This window comes from Dipodomys merriami, unplaced genomic scaffold (assembly GCF_024711535.1).
Source record: "Dipodomys merriami isolate MVZ:Mamm:240054 unplaced genomic scaffold, mDipMer1.0.p SCAF_20, whole genome shotgun sequence".
Lineage (NCBI taxonomy): Eukaryota > Metazoa > Chordata > Mammalia > Rodentia > Heteromyidae > Dipodomys > Dipodomys merriami.
The window spans coordinates 9,754,086-9,772,062 of record NW_027203382.1 but is presented as its reverse complement, the minus strand read 5'-3'; the positions used below and the strand labels follow the sequence as shown (position 1 = coordinate 9,772,062).

The 17,977-nt window shown below is 33.4% G+C and overlaps 1 protein-coding gene across 3 annotated transcripts in view; it reads left to right on the top strand.

The window, feature by feature from the left end:
• Positions 1-16,620, top strand: part of Slf1 (SMC5-SMC6 complex localization factor 1) — a 62,880-nt gene extending 46,260 nt beyond the window's left edge. For all 3 annotated transcript variants that reach the window (XM_070031081.1, XM_070031080.1, XM_070031083.1), the window contains exons 15-21: positions 1,090-1,237; positions 7,537-7,682; positions 8,737-8,900; positions 9,938-10,068; positions 11,933-12,025; positions 12,422-12,604; positions 15,212-16,620. In XM_070031081.1, coding sequence (XP_069887182.1) covers positions 1,090-1,237; positions 7,537-7,682; positions 8,737-8,900; positions 9,938-10,068; positions 11,933-12,025; positions 12,422-12,604; positions 15,212-15,693 — 1,347 coding nt within the window. In that variant the 3' untranslated portion in view covers positions 15,694-16,620. The remainder of the gene's footprint in view (positions 1-1,089; positions 1,238-7,536; positions 7,683-8,736; positions 8,901-9,937; positions 10,069-11,932; positions 12,026-12,421; positions 12,605-15,211) is intronic.
• Positions 16,621-17,977: the final 1,357 nt, after the last annotated feature.

Genomic DNA, 17,977 nt, shown 5'->3' with positions numbered 1-17,977 from the left:
TCATTGTATACTATCATACATACTTGTTTTTTAACTACCTTGCCAAATACAAATTGGTGATCCTAATCCTAAATCCTAAATACCTTAAAATACAAAATTTATTGAACACCAACATATGCTACAAGTGAAAAATGCACACCTGTGTTCATGTGATAGGTCACAAAATGTAGGTCCACTAAAGTTGTTTAAAATTACCTTCAAATTATATGTATAAGGTGTGTATAAAATAGTGATTAGACTATCTTTAGACTTGGATCCTTTCTCCAAAATCACTGCGAAGTTTTACTGTGTGTATGTATATAAAAATTCGGACACCTTGGTAATCTTACTGTGTATGAGTGTGTGTGTATATGTTCCTGTCTCTGGTCTTACAGTGTGTGTGTGTGTGTGTGTGTGTGTGTGTGTGTGTGTGTGTGTGTGTGTGTGTGTGTGTGTGTGTGTGTGTGTGTGTGTGTGTGTGTGTGTGTGTGTGTGTGTGTGTGTGTGTGTGTGTGTTACTGGTTCTGTGACTTGAACTCAGTCTTGTACTCTTGCTTAGCTCTTTTGTTCAAGATTGATGAACTACCACTTGAACCACATCTCTACTTCTGATTTGCTGGTTAATTGGAGATACTAGTTTCTCTGATTGTCTTCTCAGGCTTCCTTCAAACTACTTTCCTCAGACCTCAGCTTTAGTAGGTAGGATTAGAGAAATGGGCCATCATTATCCTGCTTTATTTAGTTTGCCATTTTAAATATTGGAGATATCTAAACTGTGTATGTATGTGTGTCTGTGTCTGTGTAGAAAGGGAAGGAAAAGCAAAGGGAGTTGATTTGCTAGAGTTCTTTTAGCATTATCATTCCCTGTGTTTGAAATCAGTTGCATTTTGCTTCTCAACAATTTTTGAAAGTAAACTTACCTAAACCTATATTTTGTTGTCAAAATGGAGGATGGGGGCTAAGAAAGAAAAAGAGAGAAGACTAATATGCGTATATACAAATATTACAATGATATCTTTGTGCAGTACGTATATTCTAATAAAATATGCTAATAAAATTGAGCCTATGTTTTCATAGATATTAGTAATATTTTTCTCATCTTAATGTTAGGTCTTCAAACATGAACTGGCTTATTTATTGACTGGAATTCTTGGAGTAGCAATAGATTACTGGATCTTCTCTGGTCTGAAGATGGGCAGAAATGTGATGCGACACATGTCTGATGATTTAGGAAGTTATATTTCCCTTTCTTGTGATGGTAAGTGTACCAATTTTATAAGACTCATTCTTCCTTTAAGCAGCCTAATCTTTATTCTGTGTTTATGTGAAGCTTACCTTAAAGTAGGTATAGAACCGTATACACATAGATATATATCAAGGACAGAATTAAGACAAAAAGATAAAAGTTACCCATAATGTACCCACAATAATTACCCATAACAAAAATGTCTTCCTGATATTTATAAACATTTTTATGTAATTGAAGTCACTGTCTTTTCAGTTTTGTGTTTTTCTTGTCCTGTAAACATTGCAGAACCCTTTCCTCATATATATATATATATATATATATATATATATAATTGATGATCCAAAGATACTGTTTTGAAGATTTTCATATAAATTGACTAGATAGTATAGAAAATATTATCTGGAAGTGAGGCATGTCAGCACTTGGGAGCCTGAGGTAGGAGGATTATGAATTCAAAGTCAGCCTAGCCTATATAGTAAAGTATTGCCAGCCTAGATTATATTTGCAGGATCTTGTCTCAATCAAAACAAAAATGGAAAATAAAGTACTGCTTGAAAAAATGTATATAATATTAGTAAATGTTTCTCTCATTCTGTAACTAAAAATTATGTACCATCTTCTATTATAAACAGATTTTTTTCTATTTCACTGTAAAGATAATTTTTCCCCCATTATGTATCTTTTTTTAATTATTATAAAGGTGATGGATAGAGCAGTTACAGTTATATAAGGTAAAAAGTACATTTCTTTTTGGACAATGTCAGATTTTTTTTTTAATGTATGAGAATCAGGGTAAGAACTATTTTCAATGCCTTAACACTTGTAATCAAGTTAAGTTGAAAGTATTACCAGTCTCTAATCCTATCTATGACATTAGAACAATTCTGAGGTATTTTCCTCTAATAACAGTTAAGTGAGGGTAAAGAATAAAACTCATTAGAAATCAGAATGCTCATCATTAAGACTTTTGTATGTATTCCATTTATATTATGACTTATAACATTTTCCCCTAGTATCTGTTGCTATATAACAAGTTCTACTTTTTAAAACTTTTTTTTTTTTTTTTTTTTTTTGTCGGTTGTGGAGCTTGAACTCTGGGCCTGGGCACTGTCCCTCAGCTCTTCAGCTCAAGGTTAGCACTCTATCACTTGAGCTACAGCGCCACTTCCAGTTTTCTGGTGGTTTATTGGAGATAATTTGGTATAATTTGTGGAGGGGAAGGGGAAAAAAAATCATATGGGAAGGGGAAACAAAGAGGAGGCAACAATGCTTGATAAGAAATGTACTTGTTATCTTGCCCTTGTAATTGTAACTCCTCTGTATGGTATTCTCACAATAAAAAAAAAAAAAAAAAAGAGTCTCACAATCTTTCCTGCCCGGTCTGGTTTTGAACCATGATCCTCAAATCTCAGCCTCCTGAGTAGCTAGGATTACAGGTGTGAGCCACCAGTGCCCAGCACTTAATGTTCTCTAACAAGAAATATACATAACTTGCTTACATGTATTGTTCCTCCTCCACTCCACCACAGTACCTACTTCTTATTAAAGTTTCCTCTGAAGCTGATTGGAAAGACTAGTATTTAAGAAATACAATGACAGAACTCTTTTTCTGTCACTCCATGAAAAGTTCTCAATTTTTTAGGTCTACAGATATAGGGAGGCTTCCTTAAGACCTTATATACATTCTCTAACTTCACAGTTTAGGGAAAATTGTGTCTCCTCTAACCTTCATCCCTTCGTCCTCCCTTTCTTTTGTTTCTGTAACCCCACATTCTGGAAATGGACATTTTTTTTAAAACAAATGAGACTTCTATGGGCTTCAAATGAGAGACATGATTAATTTTTTAAATTCTTTTTAAAAAGTTCTTAAATCTTCTTTCAATTCCTATAATACTTTGAAAGAAAGATTCTAAAATAGGAATCCAGGTTACAAGTGGGTTCAGAAGTTATTCAATGATGCCCTCTGCAAAGAGAGGTCTTTTTTTATGCTACCAAAGTTAGAAGATTTTTATCTAAAGCATTTTATCTCCTTCCTTTTTTTCTTTTTCCTTGAGCTGAGGGAATGATTACTGTTTCTTTTGTGGACTATCTATCCATTGTGAAGTACATTTTTAACATTTCTTAGTTCAAATTCAGTCTTTTTTCAGAACCCTTACCATTTCTTTTCCACTATTCATACTAGTAGTTTGGTGTTATTTATCCTTTAAGAAATAATGGAATTCTGGTATTATTGGTTAAAATAAGGACTAAATATATGGCTTATTATGTGATTGCCTTTAATGAAATATAAGTTATACTTTAGCCTAATGTGTGAAATAAAGAATCTTGTATTAACTATTATGTGTTATACCTCCATTTCAATGTTTGCTTTACTCATTCTCTGAATTTCCCTTCACTCTGAAGCAATGCATTGTTATCCAGAGTTTTAAACCCTGAAAGTAATGAGTCAAAATTACAACCTTAATGTTACTGTACAGTCCTGTGGACACATGATTACTTTGGTGCCAAGGATCTTTGCAATCACTCACATTTAAAACTAGATGATGTATGTTTTATGTCACTGATAAGTTTTTTTAATGAAAACATTATACAGTTATACCTATCTAGATGGTTGATTTCATAAATTTCAAATTAGCTAATAGGGATGCTCTTTAAATTTTTTTCACATATTTTTCTTATTATCCTCAAGTAAAAGTGTTTCATTTCAACATGACAGTTTATGAGAACAATGTATCTGGATCAGTGTCACCCCTTTTATATAGTTGTAAAATTAGTTCAGTTTAATATCTTTTAGTTCTGTAGTTAGTACAAGCTTGATTTTTAACTTTGTCAAGAGACAGAAATAAGTAAATAACTTGAGTATAAAATACCTTTGCTGTAGCTAATAAGCAAAGTAAAATTATAGTATTTTATGTTTTTACAAATTTATTCTTTCTCATTTTAACTTTAATGTAGTGGCTCTTAGTTTATACTTGTTTCAAAGATTAAAGAGGTAAGTGTTTGAGAGGACAAATAACAAAAACCATTCTCTTTTCCATGAGATCTAATGCTCCTCAATTCCATATAGATACCATGTTCTTTCCTTTCGGAACACTAGATAGAATTTCCTTTCTATATGTTAAAGCATCAAACTATCTAAAATTTATGTTTTACCTAATTGAAATTCTTGATGTATTGGCTTAATTTAAGTCTAACAAACTTTTTTAAAAAATGAAGTACCAGGGGCTGGGACGGTGGCTCAGTGGTAGAGTGGCGTGCCTTGCATGCATGAGGCCCTGGGTTTGATTCCTCAGCATCACATAAGCAAAAAGAAAAAAGCTGGAAGTGGCCCTGTGCCTCAAGTGGTAGAGCGCTAGCCTTGAGCTGAAGAGCTGAGGGACAGCGCCCAGACCCAAAGTTCAGGCCCCAAGACCAGATAAAAAAAAAAAAGTGAAGTACCAGGTTGTAAAATATTTCAGAGGGTAGGGATGCCTTTCTCAACTATGTAGCAGTTATAATAGGAAAGTAATTACAAGTAATAAATAACTGAACATGTCTTCCAGTAAAACTTTATTCATAAAAACAGACAGCAATGTATACTTTGCTAATCCTTTACTTTCAACTACTATTTCTCTTGTTTTAATTGAAAAGAAAATATTAAAATTTAGTGTATTTTTGCATCTTAAAAAGACATTTAATAAACTTTCCTTTAACCTTCCTGGGTTGCATGATTATCTTTTCCTCATATTTTTCTAAGTTGCATTCAATGTTGCCTTTTTTTTTTTTTTTTTTTTTTGTGGGCCTGAACTCTGGGCCTGGGCATTGTTCCTCAGCTCTTCAGCTCACGGCTAGCCCTCTACCATTTGAGCCACAGTGCCACTTCCGACTTTTTTCTTTTTGCTTATGTGGTGCTGAGGAATCGAACCCAGGGCCTAATACATGGAAGGCAAGTGCTCTACCACTGAGCCACCTTCCCAGCCCCATCAATTTTGCTTTTTTTAAATCTTCGCTCAGTCCTTTTCAACAAATACTTTTTTTTTATTTTACTGATTATCTCAGTGACAATGTTTCTTTTCTACTCATTTATTCAATTAATTTTTATTGGCATTGTAACAGGCATTCAGCTAAACAGTTTCTGGTGAAAGAGGTAAGTAAAACATGATCCTTAGCTTTTAGTCTTTATTTAGTGTAAACATATCACTGTACAACATTTAAAAATAAAAACTTCAGCCTGGTATCAGTGACTTTCACCAGTAATCTTAGCTTGATGTGAAGGCTTTTATCTGAGGACTAAGGCTTGAAGCCAGCCAGGGCAGGAAAGTTTTGAAACTCTTAACTCCAATTAATCACCAAAAAGCTAGAAGTGTAGCTCAAGTAGTATAGTACTGGCCTTAAAAGGCTGGGGGAGGTGGGTACGGATGGTAGGGGGAAATCAAAGAAGGGGATAACAATGCTGGATAGGAAATGTACTTATTACCTTATTCATGTAACTGTAACCCCTCTGTACAGTATCTTTCTCTCTCTCTCTCTCTCTCTCTCTCTCTCTCTCTCTCTCTCTCTATATATATATATATATATATATATATATATATATACATATATATATATATATATATATATTTAAACCCCCCCCCCAAAAAAAAGGCTCAAGGGCCAGGTGCTGGTGGTTTACACCTATAATCCTAGTGACTCAGGAGGCTGAGATTTAAGGATCAAGGTTCAAAGCCAGCCTGGGCATTTCCAATTAACAGAATGTAGTGCTGTAATTCAAAATAGTAGGGCACTAGCCTTGAGCAAAAGAGCTCAGGGACAGTGCCCAGGCCCTGAGTTCAAGCCCCAGGAAAAAAATAAATAAATATATAAATAAATTCGGAAAAGGTAACTATTGAGATTGGTGAACTTACTTTATATTATCATGGAACATAGGATCTAAAGAATAAGTAGAAGTTTAGTAGAATCATGAGCAAGTGTTCAAGCTGCAGATATTTATCAAAATTCTAAAGTGGAAAAGCACTAGGACTCTGTGAAGCCTTTTGGTACCTGGATAATTGTAACATCAATAAGAGTGATTGGAATAAGGCCAAAGAAAGGAATAAGAAATTTATAAGCTACAGTGGGAATTAAAAGTTCTGATCAGCTTTTTTAAAATGATTTCCTGCTATGGCTTTCTATTATGAATTATTGTTACTTGTCATATACTAAATGTTCATTGTACATAGGTTAGTAATAAACAATAAGGGGTTCAAAAATTGACTGCCCTTCTAAATCTTACATTTCAAGTCAAGTGTGGTGGCTCTAGCCTGAAATCCTAGCTACTTAGGAAGCACAGTTGGGAAACTTTTCAAAAATAACATGAAAAGGAGTTGACAGAGTTCCTCTAGTAGTAGCGCTCCGTTTAGCAAACATGATGCCCTGAGTTCTGATCACAGTACTTCCAAAAAACAAACTTAGCCCTGGACTGTTTCTCATATTCTTATGTTGATCTTTTTGTTCATGCTCTGTATAATAGTTTATTATCTTCTGTAAACCTGCCAGATGGGCTCCTTTTTTAGATGAATGACCTCATATCAATACATGTATGTATTTATGCATTTCCATCTTACTGGAGCACTTGAAGTTTTTCTATATAGGAGTTTTGAGGCTTTTGGAATATTGTTTTTGTTTAAATTACATCATTTAAATTTACTTTAGTAGTAGAATAGATGCAAACATCCATTGAAATCTTTACACAGTCTCTTGCTTACAATTTTTATCTTATATCTTTTCTTCTATTCTAAGATTTGTGGTTGTTATCAGAGAATACAGTATAGTTTTTTAATCAACTTAAGACTGATCTTTGCAAATAAAAAACATAGCTGTTTATTTTAAAATTAAGTATTCTAGAGCCAAGTTTTGTGGTATATGCATGTAATTCCAGCACTCAGAAAATGGAGACAGGAGTTCAGAGACAAATTGAGCTACATGATGGATGGACAGATGGATGGATGGGTGGCTAATAGATGGATGGGTAGATAGATGAGGAAGGGAAGGAAGGAAAAAGAACTATACTTGTTTTCCAAAAGAGCAACCTTATTAAAGGAAGTATATTTCATATATTGGTACAATCACAATGTTATAATGTTAGCTATTCTATGTATATGTTTGTATTTATGGATGTAATTTTGAGACTTTGATTTGGCAAAATAAAAATGATTATTTTTAATGTTTAAACATTCACCAGAAAAAAATTTTTTCTTGAAGGCAAAGAACTAAGTCCACAGAGGAAATGGCATGTAGAGAAAAACAATACAGTATTAGCAATAACTATTTACTTCTCTTGTTTTCTATAGACTTTTCTTCACAGGAATTAGAAGTTTTCATTTGCTCCTTTTCCTCTTCATGGCTTCAAATGTTTGTTGCAGAGGCAGTCTTTAAAAAGTTGTGCTTACAAAACTCCAGCAATGTTGCCTCTGAGCCACTCACTCTTCAGAAAATGGTAAGTAATGCTTTATTCTAGTTTTTTGTCCTTCCTTCCTTCCTTCCTTCCTTCCTTCCTTTGTTTTCTTCCTTTCTTCCTTCCTTCCTTCCTTTTCTGGGTTTGAACTCAAGACCTGGGTGACGAGAGTTTTTTTGTTCAAGTCTAGTGCTCTATCACTTGAGCCACAGCTCCACTTCTGGAACTTGAACTTTTCTGCACAGGCTTTGAAAAGTGATCCTCCAATCTCAGCTCCTTGAATAGGTAGGCATGAGCCCAGCTAACTGTCTTGGTTTAATAGGTAGACAGCATAATTCATTAATCTTTTGAACCCATTAAAAAACTACTATGTCAAAAATAAGATAAATTAATAGACATTTTGATTATTTTTTGTGAGTAAAGGTTAATAAGAGAAAAATGATAGAAGAATATTTGCTTCCTACTTGTTATAGTACTTAATATTGTTTTGGAACTAAATCCTGAAAAATCTTATGTGGTATTTAATGGTGTTTATAAAGCAAAATTTATAAATAATATGTGTTAGGTACATTAACATGTAAGCTATATTTAATACTAGGCTTTCTATTTTGTCCTGGCTATGTGTAGATATTATTAGGATGTAATGTTTTCTTCAGCAAATGAGTAACAAGTTTCTTGATCAGATTAGATAAATTGGCACCAATATTTGCCTTTAAGGATATTTTAGCTTTTTATTCCACTTAATTCCAGGCATTTTGTGGAATAAAACCATTATAAAAATGGAAATAACAAAATGCTTGTTGAACATAAGTCCTAAGTCTAAAAATATACACATGAATCATTAGTTGGACATAAAAGACTGATCAAAAGAACTTTCATAAATGAGTATCAGAGCTATCAAGAGATTTTCAAAAAGGCATTTCCTTTCTTGTGTAGATGGTAGTGATTGAATGGCATAGAAACAGCAACTATATTACTTTACTATATTTATTAGTAAAATCAAGAAAATATCACCCACTTAATGGTTAAATGGATCAAGTAGTTTCTTTTTACTTCTTTGTAATTGAAAAAGACATATAATACCATTTTACAACAGGTATGTTCCTATTTGCCGGCTTTGGGGAAAACTGGTACTCATGGAGTTGGAAAGATACAGATATTAAAGAAAATAGGACAGCGGCCTTGCCTTGAATCTCAGAGAGCCTTGCTAATGTTGAATGGTGCTAAACAGAAACAAGTTGAAGGGCTGCCAGAGTTACCGTAAGTGATGTTGTTATCTGAGCTCTACTGTGTTTTGGGAGTACAGCTTTTTTTTTTTTTTTTTCTGACACCTTTCTTGAACTTTTCTATTTTCTGAAATGCTATCTAAATTATATTCATACAAACAAAATTCAATTTAGATTTATAAATGCACACAATCAACATTTCCTCTTTCTGTACCACAAGAACATTAAATGCTTATTATCCCCCACCCACCCATTGAAAACTATTCCTTAAATTATATTATGTAAATTTTGGTCTGTGATTTAAATTGTTAACTTTTCTATAATGTAGACACCTTTAATGGCCATGGGAGATACTTGAAATTATTATTTCTCCAAAAGGAGAAACTTCCCCTAAAAGTATACTGTACAAAGTCAGGCAGTGGTGGCTTGTGCATGTAATGTAGCTATTAAGGAGGCTGAGATCTGAGGATCACAGTTCAAAGCCAAGCTCAGGCAAACATACCAGAGACACTAATCTCTAATTAACCACCAAAAAGCCAGTAGAGCTAGCCTTGTGTGAAAAGCCAAGCAAGAGCTCAAGGTCCAAAGGTCAAGCCCCCATACAGGCACACAAAAAAGTATGCCTAAAAATTGTTTGTATAGCTTGGCGCTGGTGTTTCATGCCTTTAACCCTAGGTACTGAAACCTGGAACTTGACAGTGTGAAGTGATCCTGGGCAGAAAAGTTTGTGAGTTTCAATCTCCAGTTAACCAGTAAAATGCCCAGCTGGCGGTATAGCTTAAGTGGCATAATGCCAACTATGGGCAAGAAGGCTGAAAGAACTTGAGTCCTTGAGTTCAAGCCTTGGTACCAGCTCATGCACACAGACACAGACACACACACACACACACACACACACACACACACGAATGTTTCCTATCAATTCATTATCAGTTTAAAGTTAGAAAGCAGAAAAGGTTGTGTCTGAGTAAGGTGGCTTATAAAGGAGTCTAACTACAAAACAATAAAACTGATCATCTATGTTTATGTACCTTACTGAAAAATAAGATTTCATTATTTCTTTGCTTTTAGAGAGCTGACCCTTACTAAATGTTCCTCATTTAAAAAGTTGAAAAAGAAGTCAGAAGGAGAATTGTCATGCTCTAAAGAGAATTGCCCCTCCATAGTTACGAAGATGAATTTCCGCAAGACTAATTTAAAAGGTATTCCAAGCATTTAAATTAATTTATGCCAAGAACTTTTTGTGCTTGTAGTCAGTTCTTGTAAAATCATCTATTTGCCCTGATGAATACTAGAACTTAAATATTGGACTAGGTCCAAGAAATACCTTCTTGGATAGCATGTTATTTTCTTGAACTGTCATCTACACAAAAAAAGTGATCATTTAATACCTGGTGTAATATCTTTTTCTCCCTGCCTTTCCAGATACTAAAGTCATTCTAGACTTGCCCGCCTTACTTTTCTATTCCACTTCAACTCTGCTGCTCAGGATCAGTGTCATCTGATTTGAAAGTATAATTCAGAGCTTCATCTCTTTCAATCCTAGACATTTTGTGAACAAAGAATGAGGAGTAGGCTATGTTACATAGCTGTGTTAAGCATATGGGCTCTTTTCTTCTAGGCGCAGAGCCCAGACTATGAAATGTGTTTGGCTTTTGGTTCTAACTGTACTGGAACTTAAGTACCTTCAGGATGAAATAACAAGAAATAGAGTTGTAATAAGTCACTCTGGCATTTCTTTTACTTAGATACATCTTAATTTGAAAAATACAAATTATACTTGAAGAGTCATACATGTCCAAAATTAATTACTGAATTTCATTGCTTATAAGCCATTTTGTATTATAAGTAGTAATAATAGTGATGATGAATTTCTCACACTTTCAATATGAGTAAGTTCATAATTGGCTTATAACTGAGTCAAAATAACTGCCCATTTGGCTGAAAATAGGAAAAGTGTATTAGATGAAAACCTGATATTAACTTCATGAATCAGTTCTTTGTTTTACTGTTTCAGAAAGCAAAATGAATATGAATGACTTTAAGCTGATAAGCAGAAGGAACTAGAAGAGAACTGCGAAATAGAGAAAATTTGAAAAGCTTTTCTAAACATATAAAGGAAATGTTTTGCTAGACGTTGGAGATGATCTAAAAAACAAAACACTGTAAAAATGTGCTACTTAATATTTTATAGCAAGAGCAAATGTGATTCAGAATTTTATTTCCTAAGCAATTACTTTTTATAAGTTTCTAATAATTTTCCATACTTTAAAGTATCACTTGTATTTTATTTATCTTGTCTATAACAGAGATAGATATTGATCATTTTAACCAGCAGCTACTAATTGCTCCTAGGATAAACATTACCATTCTCTTTGTTTCTCTATACAGCTTTAAATGGTACTAGGGATTTTTTTTAATGTGTTCATGACTTAGGTGTTGTGTGTGTGTGTGTGTGTGTGTGTGTGTGGTATTTATATTAAGATTCTTCCATTTCTTCCTCTCTGTGCTGCTGTAGCCACGCCAGACAGCCTATTGAGAAGCAGCAAACCATCTGTTAATGGATTTGAAGTTCTGAATTATACTTGAGTGTGTAGAGGCACTCGTGCTTAGCCAGAAACAGTCGTTTGAATTAAGCTATAAATGCTGTATAAAAAGAGCCGTACATTTAACGTAGGTTCGTGAATAAATTTAAGAGGGGGCAATTGCACTCTAAACTTTTATTGCTGCAAAATCGAGTATTTTCAGTGTTCTGTGATCATTTGGGGTTTTTATAGCAGGATTGAAGCTTTAAACCTTGAACTGCGGGGAGACAATGCCTGTGTTAAACCTTTTGCTGTAGAATTTCCTTGCTGAATTGCTGATAGCACAGGAAGCTCTGTGGATTGGTGAGGTTCTTCTGCCTTTCCTCTTTTCTGATGCAAGAGATGTTTAAACCAGTCAAAAGAAAAACTCAATAAATAATTTTCTGGCAAGAGGCCAGACCTTCTAGTTCATGCCCTTTGATTATTTTCTTTAGTTGATATCTTGTCTTCTCTGGAATAATCTATTAATTTTTTATGGCAGGAGAAACAGCCCTGCATAGAGCTTGCATAAATAACCAAGTGGAAAAATTGATTCTTCTTCTCTCTTTGCCAGGAGTAGACATCAATGTTAAAGGTAAGGTCTATATCTTTGTGTCATGTCTTAGAATTTCTGGTATAGAATAGTTATATGTCACATTAAGAAAAATAGTCCAAGTAAATTTGTGAGAATTTTATTTTTACTTACTACCATTAGCAAAACAAAATAAATTTCACTGTATAATGATTTGTAACTAATAGTATAAGAATATTTTTAATGTTTATATTTTTGTCATCCCAACATTAACATTTTTAAATTATTGTTTAACTTAAATGTTCTTAAAAATAGAAATATGGTTGCAATTTGGCCGTTTTTATCAAGCTCTTTTTTTGTAGATGAAACACAGAGTAATACTGAAAGAAGTAGAGCATCAATACTTTATAGCCAAAAGTACTACTACTGTTTTAAAACTTGCCTTGATTTCTAATTTAGACAATGCTGGCTGGACGCCTTTGCATGAAGCTTGTAACTATGGCAACACAGTATGTGTCCAGGAAATTTTGCAACGTTGTCCAGAGGTAGATCTGCTCACTCAAGTGGACGGAGTGACTCCTTTGCATGATGCACTGTCAAACGGACATGTAGAAATTGGCAAGCTGCTACTACAACATGGAGGTGAGTGCATTTATGCTAAATGGGTTTTGATAAATTACCCAGTTTTGTTTTGTGGGGGGTTGATGAAAGCCTTGAAGCTAGATAGCATTTTATTTTTAAAATCTACAGAAAGATGATTTTTATTGCATACTAGTGAATAAGGAAGAAAAATCTTTAGACTTAGTACTTGATAATAAGAACTCTTTCATACTATATATATATGTGTGTATATGTACATATGTATGAATGTGTGGTTGTATGTTGAGTTTCATGTGAGTATATTTTTATTTGAATATGTTGAATTTAATATTAGTCTTTTTACTTAATATATGTAGCATCTTGGTAAATTGTCATTTCTATAAGCTTATTAATAAATGATATTTGTTTATTGTGATTATTTGGATTTTCCATTCATTTTATTTTGTATATCTACCTACTAACTTGGTGTTATTTTTATAAGGCATTTCATTACACACTATGTCATTTCATTATAGGCTATGAAAAGATAACCTAAGAATATTTATCTGTATTCACATTTTACAGTCAATTAAGAGAAGTAGGAGGGTTTGCAAATAGTAATAATTGACATGCAGGGATGTTGTTAGGAAGGCTTGATACTCATCTGCTTTTTCTGCTGATTTTTTAATCTTTGTTTCTAGCAAGCCCTTTCCTTTTTACGGATATTCTTAAATCTGAACTGAATGTTATAAATCTTAAATCACTGATTTGTGTTTTTCAAAAGAAAAAAGCTGTTGATAAGCTTGTAATATGAAATCAAAGATTTGTATAAATCTTGTATTGCTTTTATTTGTGCTAATTTCAACTTAGAGTTTAACGTAATTTTATTTTGCAATTAAATCATCTAAATCTGTATAAAGACAAAAAAGCTAGATATCTGTTTTGCCAGATATATATGTAAGAAAGATTGTACAGCAAGATAGCTTAAAGATATTTGGTTATTTATAGTCTTCTCCTGCCCCCTAAAGGCCTTAGTATATCTGTTTTACTGTTACCATTTCACAATCAATATATACTTTCTTTCTTCTGTCTTCTTTTCTAGTATTGTTTGTTTACAAAATACAGTGTTTTTCCTCTTTAACTATTTTTCTGCTCAATTGTGTATCTGACATTCAAGCTAGTATTTGGTCTTGCTTTGAATAATGTAAGTGATATAATAGCCATTGTTGTAGTAAGTGTAGCTCCTAGTAAAATACAGTATTGCACCAACCAGTGCAATTTTACTAGGGAACTGTAGTACATTCCTTGAGCTGAGAGAGGAAGTCTACTTGTATTTATCAAGATCCTTTTGCAATTATGCTTACTTTTGCCTTAGTCAGATTCAGAGTTTGGGCCTATCACAAGTTGATATTATCATTGTTAGTATTCATATTGTTCCACTTTTTAATGTCAGTAAAACTTTTATTGCATATGAATAATTGGAACCTATTTTTTGTTTTGACAACACAAGGAAAAATAAAGTTTGATTTTAAAATTCTTTTTCCATAAATTATACATTGATTACATATCATCAACAGTTGATCTTTTATTTTAAATATACACTTTACCTAGTTCTTTATATCCATCAGGTCAAAGTCATCATTAAGCGTTTAGGCTCTTAGCCAAGCACAGGTAGCTCACTCCTATAATCCTAGCTACTCAGGAGGCTGAGATCTCAGGATCACGGTTTAAAGTCAACCCAGGCAGGAAAGTCAATGAGACCCTTATCTTCAATAAGCCACTAGAAAATCAGAAGTGGCACTGTGGCTCAAGCTGTAGAGCGCATGCCTTGAGCTAAAGAGTGCAGGGACAGCACCCAAGCCCAAAGTTCAAGCCCCACGGCCAACAACAACAAAAAATAGTTTTAAGCTTTTAAAATCTATCCTTTTTCAGATAGTATATCTATATCCCTCTATATCCCTTGTAACATTTTTATGGCCAAATACATAAAAATTATAAAATCTGATTGACTAAGGTACAAAATACTGAAGTGTTTTGCCATGTTACTAGATACTTTGTCAATGTTGTTTTGCTCCTCACATCCTTCATTCCCTAGGGGATAAACTCTAGCTTCAGTATTTTGTCGTTAGATAGGTATAGCTTGAATAAATGCTTTACTCTGAGTTTGACACTTCAGTTTTTGTAAGTTACCCATACTGAAGTTAAACATAAGCAAACAATAAGTAATGTGTTATTTGTCTTCAAAGCTTGTCATTTTTCACTGCCAGAAAAATTTATCAGCAGTGGAAAGGGGAATTTACTCCTCTTGTTCATGATATAGCTTTGATTCTTATATAGAATTTAGGATAATGAATTTAGTTAATTTGTTCTGGGAATACTGAATTTCTTATTTTAAGATGATATTGAAGATGAAAGTCTTTTTAATTTCAGTTATTTAAGATACAGGCTTTTAGGTAAATCTTGGGCAAATGACTAGAATTTCACTTTTAAAAAATACACCTTTACTAAGCAATCAACATGTATAGCCAATTAATTATGTCAACATGAATTAATAGCAAACATGATTGGAAAAAGCACTGCATCATTTGGGTAAAAAAGGTGAGAAAACAGCTGTTAACTTGCCAAAATAAAGTTTTACGATTAACACTGTGTATTTTATTATTTTCACAGGCGCAGTGCTTTTACAGCAGAGAGACTCTAAAGGAGAATTGCCCTTGGATTATGTAGTATCGCCTCAAATCAAGGAAGAATTATTTGCTGTTACAAAAATAGAAGATACAGTGGAGAACTTTCATGCTCAAACAGAGAAACACATCTATCACCAGCAACTTGAATTTGGTTCATTTTTACTTAGTAGAATGTTGCTGAATTTTTGTTCTATTTTTAATTTATCCTCAGAATTCATTTTAGCTTTCAAAGGGTTAACTCATCTAAATGAGCTTCTTATGGCTTGTATTAGTTATAAAGAAACCACTAGTTCTCGTACCGACTGGTTATTGGATCTTTATGCTAGAAATATTAAGACATTACAGAAGCTCCCAGGTATTCTTAAGGATCTGCCTGAGAACATGAAACTGTGTCCAGGAGTACATACTGAGGCCTTACTGGTAACATTGGACATAATGTGTCGGTCAGTCACAGAGCTTTCATGATGGGATGCCAGGCATGATGATGCCAGCTTGTTTTGTCATTTTGTATAGGCATCATAAGTGTCATAGCTTACTGGCAAATACTAATTTTGACTTATTTATTGACCTTCTAATCTGACTGAATTTTAAAAGCACTTATTAAACATCTGCATAAATAAAGGATGGAACTTTTTCCAGTGTGTAGAATTGGGCTCAGAAGTTTTAAGTACAAACAACGTTCATTAATTTTCAAGAATTTTTGTTCTGAAAAATGATATTTATTTATATTGTATGTGTAAAAGAAATAACGTAAATATTTTTTTCAAAACAAAATGTAATGTCCTCTTATAGATGTTTTAGGTCATATAATCATGGCAGGATATTCATGTAAATATTTAACTACTAACCTGTTAACTCCATTTCTTTGCAGGAATTATAGTTTTGTGTATTTCTAAAATAAACATTTCTAAACTTTAATATTTATTATTTGGGTTTTAAATGTAGTTAATTAATCTGACAATTGAGTCCCTTAATCTGTTCCATTTTAACAATTCACTACAATGTGCTATACATTTTGCTGCATAATAGATTTTATTAACTATTAAGCTAACAACTGACATATAAGTAATAGACTTAAGATTATCTAAAATTTTATGCAGTAGGAATTACAGAGTAATAATGTTTCCATTTGCAGGTTTCTTTTTTTTTTCCTAACAGCCGCTTGACAGTAAAAACTAAAAGAAGGGCCATGGATAATAACCACTTTTGAAATTGGAATGCTTCACTAGTGGGAATAAGATACATTGTAATGCAATTGGAAAAGAAACATCCAACTTCCATTTTGCCTTTATGTAACTAGGTGTTCTCACAGTATTTAATCTGCTCAGGAGGCATTCTTCTATTTTATGTTTAAAATATATCTTTTAATAAGGAAATATTTTGTATCTTTTTACTGGGCTTATATCTAAAGTGAATACTGCTACATTATATTAGCTAAATAAAAAATCAGATTTTTTTCTACATTTTTAAAGTAATTTTTTACATAAATATTTATTTAGCCTTCAAGTATGACATCATACAAACCTTTTTTAACTATTATTTATCTGGTCTGCCAAAGTTTCACAGAAGATATTACCTATCATAGACTAAAAGTATTAAGATCCTTACAAGATCTTAATTGTAGTTCCCCATGTAGTAAGAGTGCTTTTATTCCCAGGTGCTAGTGGCTCATGTCTGTAATCCTAGCTACTCAGAAGGCTGAGATCTGGCAATTCTAAGCCAGCCAAGTCAGGAAAGTCTATGATATAAGATTTATCTCCAATTAACCACTTAAAAAACAGAAGTGGAAGCAGGCAGCAGTGGCTCAATGCCTGTAATCCTAGCTACTAAGGAGATTGAGATTTGAGGTTAATGATTCAAAGCCAGCCTGGGCAAGAAAGTCTTAGCTCCAATCAACTACTCAGAAAAATCCACAGGTGGCACTGTGGCTCAAGTGGTAAAGCACTACTAGGCTTGAGCAAAAGCAGCTCAAGGACGGTGCCCAAGCACTGACTTCAAGCAAACTCCACAACCAACCCCCCCCCCCAAGTGCTTTTATTACTTTACTAGTGAAGTAACTACCTAGGATTAGATTTCTTTGATAAACAGATACCATCAGCTTGATATCAGATGTAGTTTCAAATCTTGGTCTAGTTTGTTAATAACTAAATTAGAAGCAGCAGTCTTAAGTGAGCTTTGTTTTTCTTAGGTATCCTTGCAAATAACAAGTAACCTTGTCATGATAGAATTTAGACTGCCATTATCTGACAATAAGAATTACTGTCTTTCTAGTTCTTACCTGCTGTTTTGGTTGTAATGAATCACCTAAAACAGAAAGAAAGATTGTAATAGTTTAAGTTGGTGACTGCTAACCCTAACATTAGTTTTACTAGTAACTCTAAACTTAATTTTCAAAATTTGATGTTTCTTAAGAAATACTCATTTGGTTGAAATTATCATTAGCATTTTGTAATGTCTGCCAACTGAAAGCCTTGATGATATGCTTTGAAATACTCAAATCCTAATGAGTTCTCTGCCTCTAAGAATAGGATCTTGGTAAACACTTACCAGGTAAGCACTCTATAACTTGAGCTATGTCCCAGTTCTTTTTTGTTTGCTGTTTTACAGTGAGTGTCTTGACATTTTTGCTGACGCAGGTCACTGTGATTTTCCTAACTGTGCCTCCCACATAGCTGGCATTACAGGCATGAACTAACTGTACCTGGCTTGTTTGTTGAGATGGGGTTTCACTAGATGGGTTTTTTGTTTG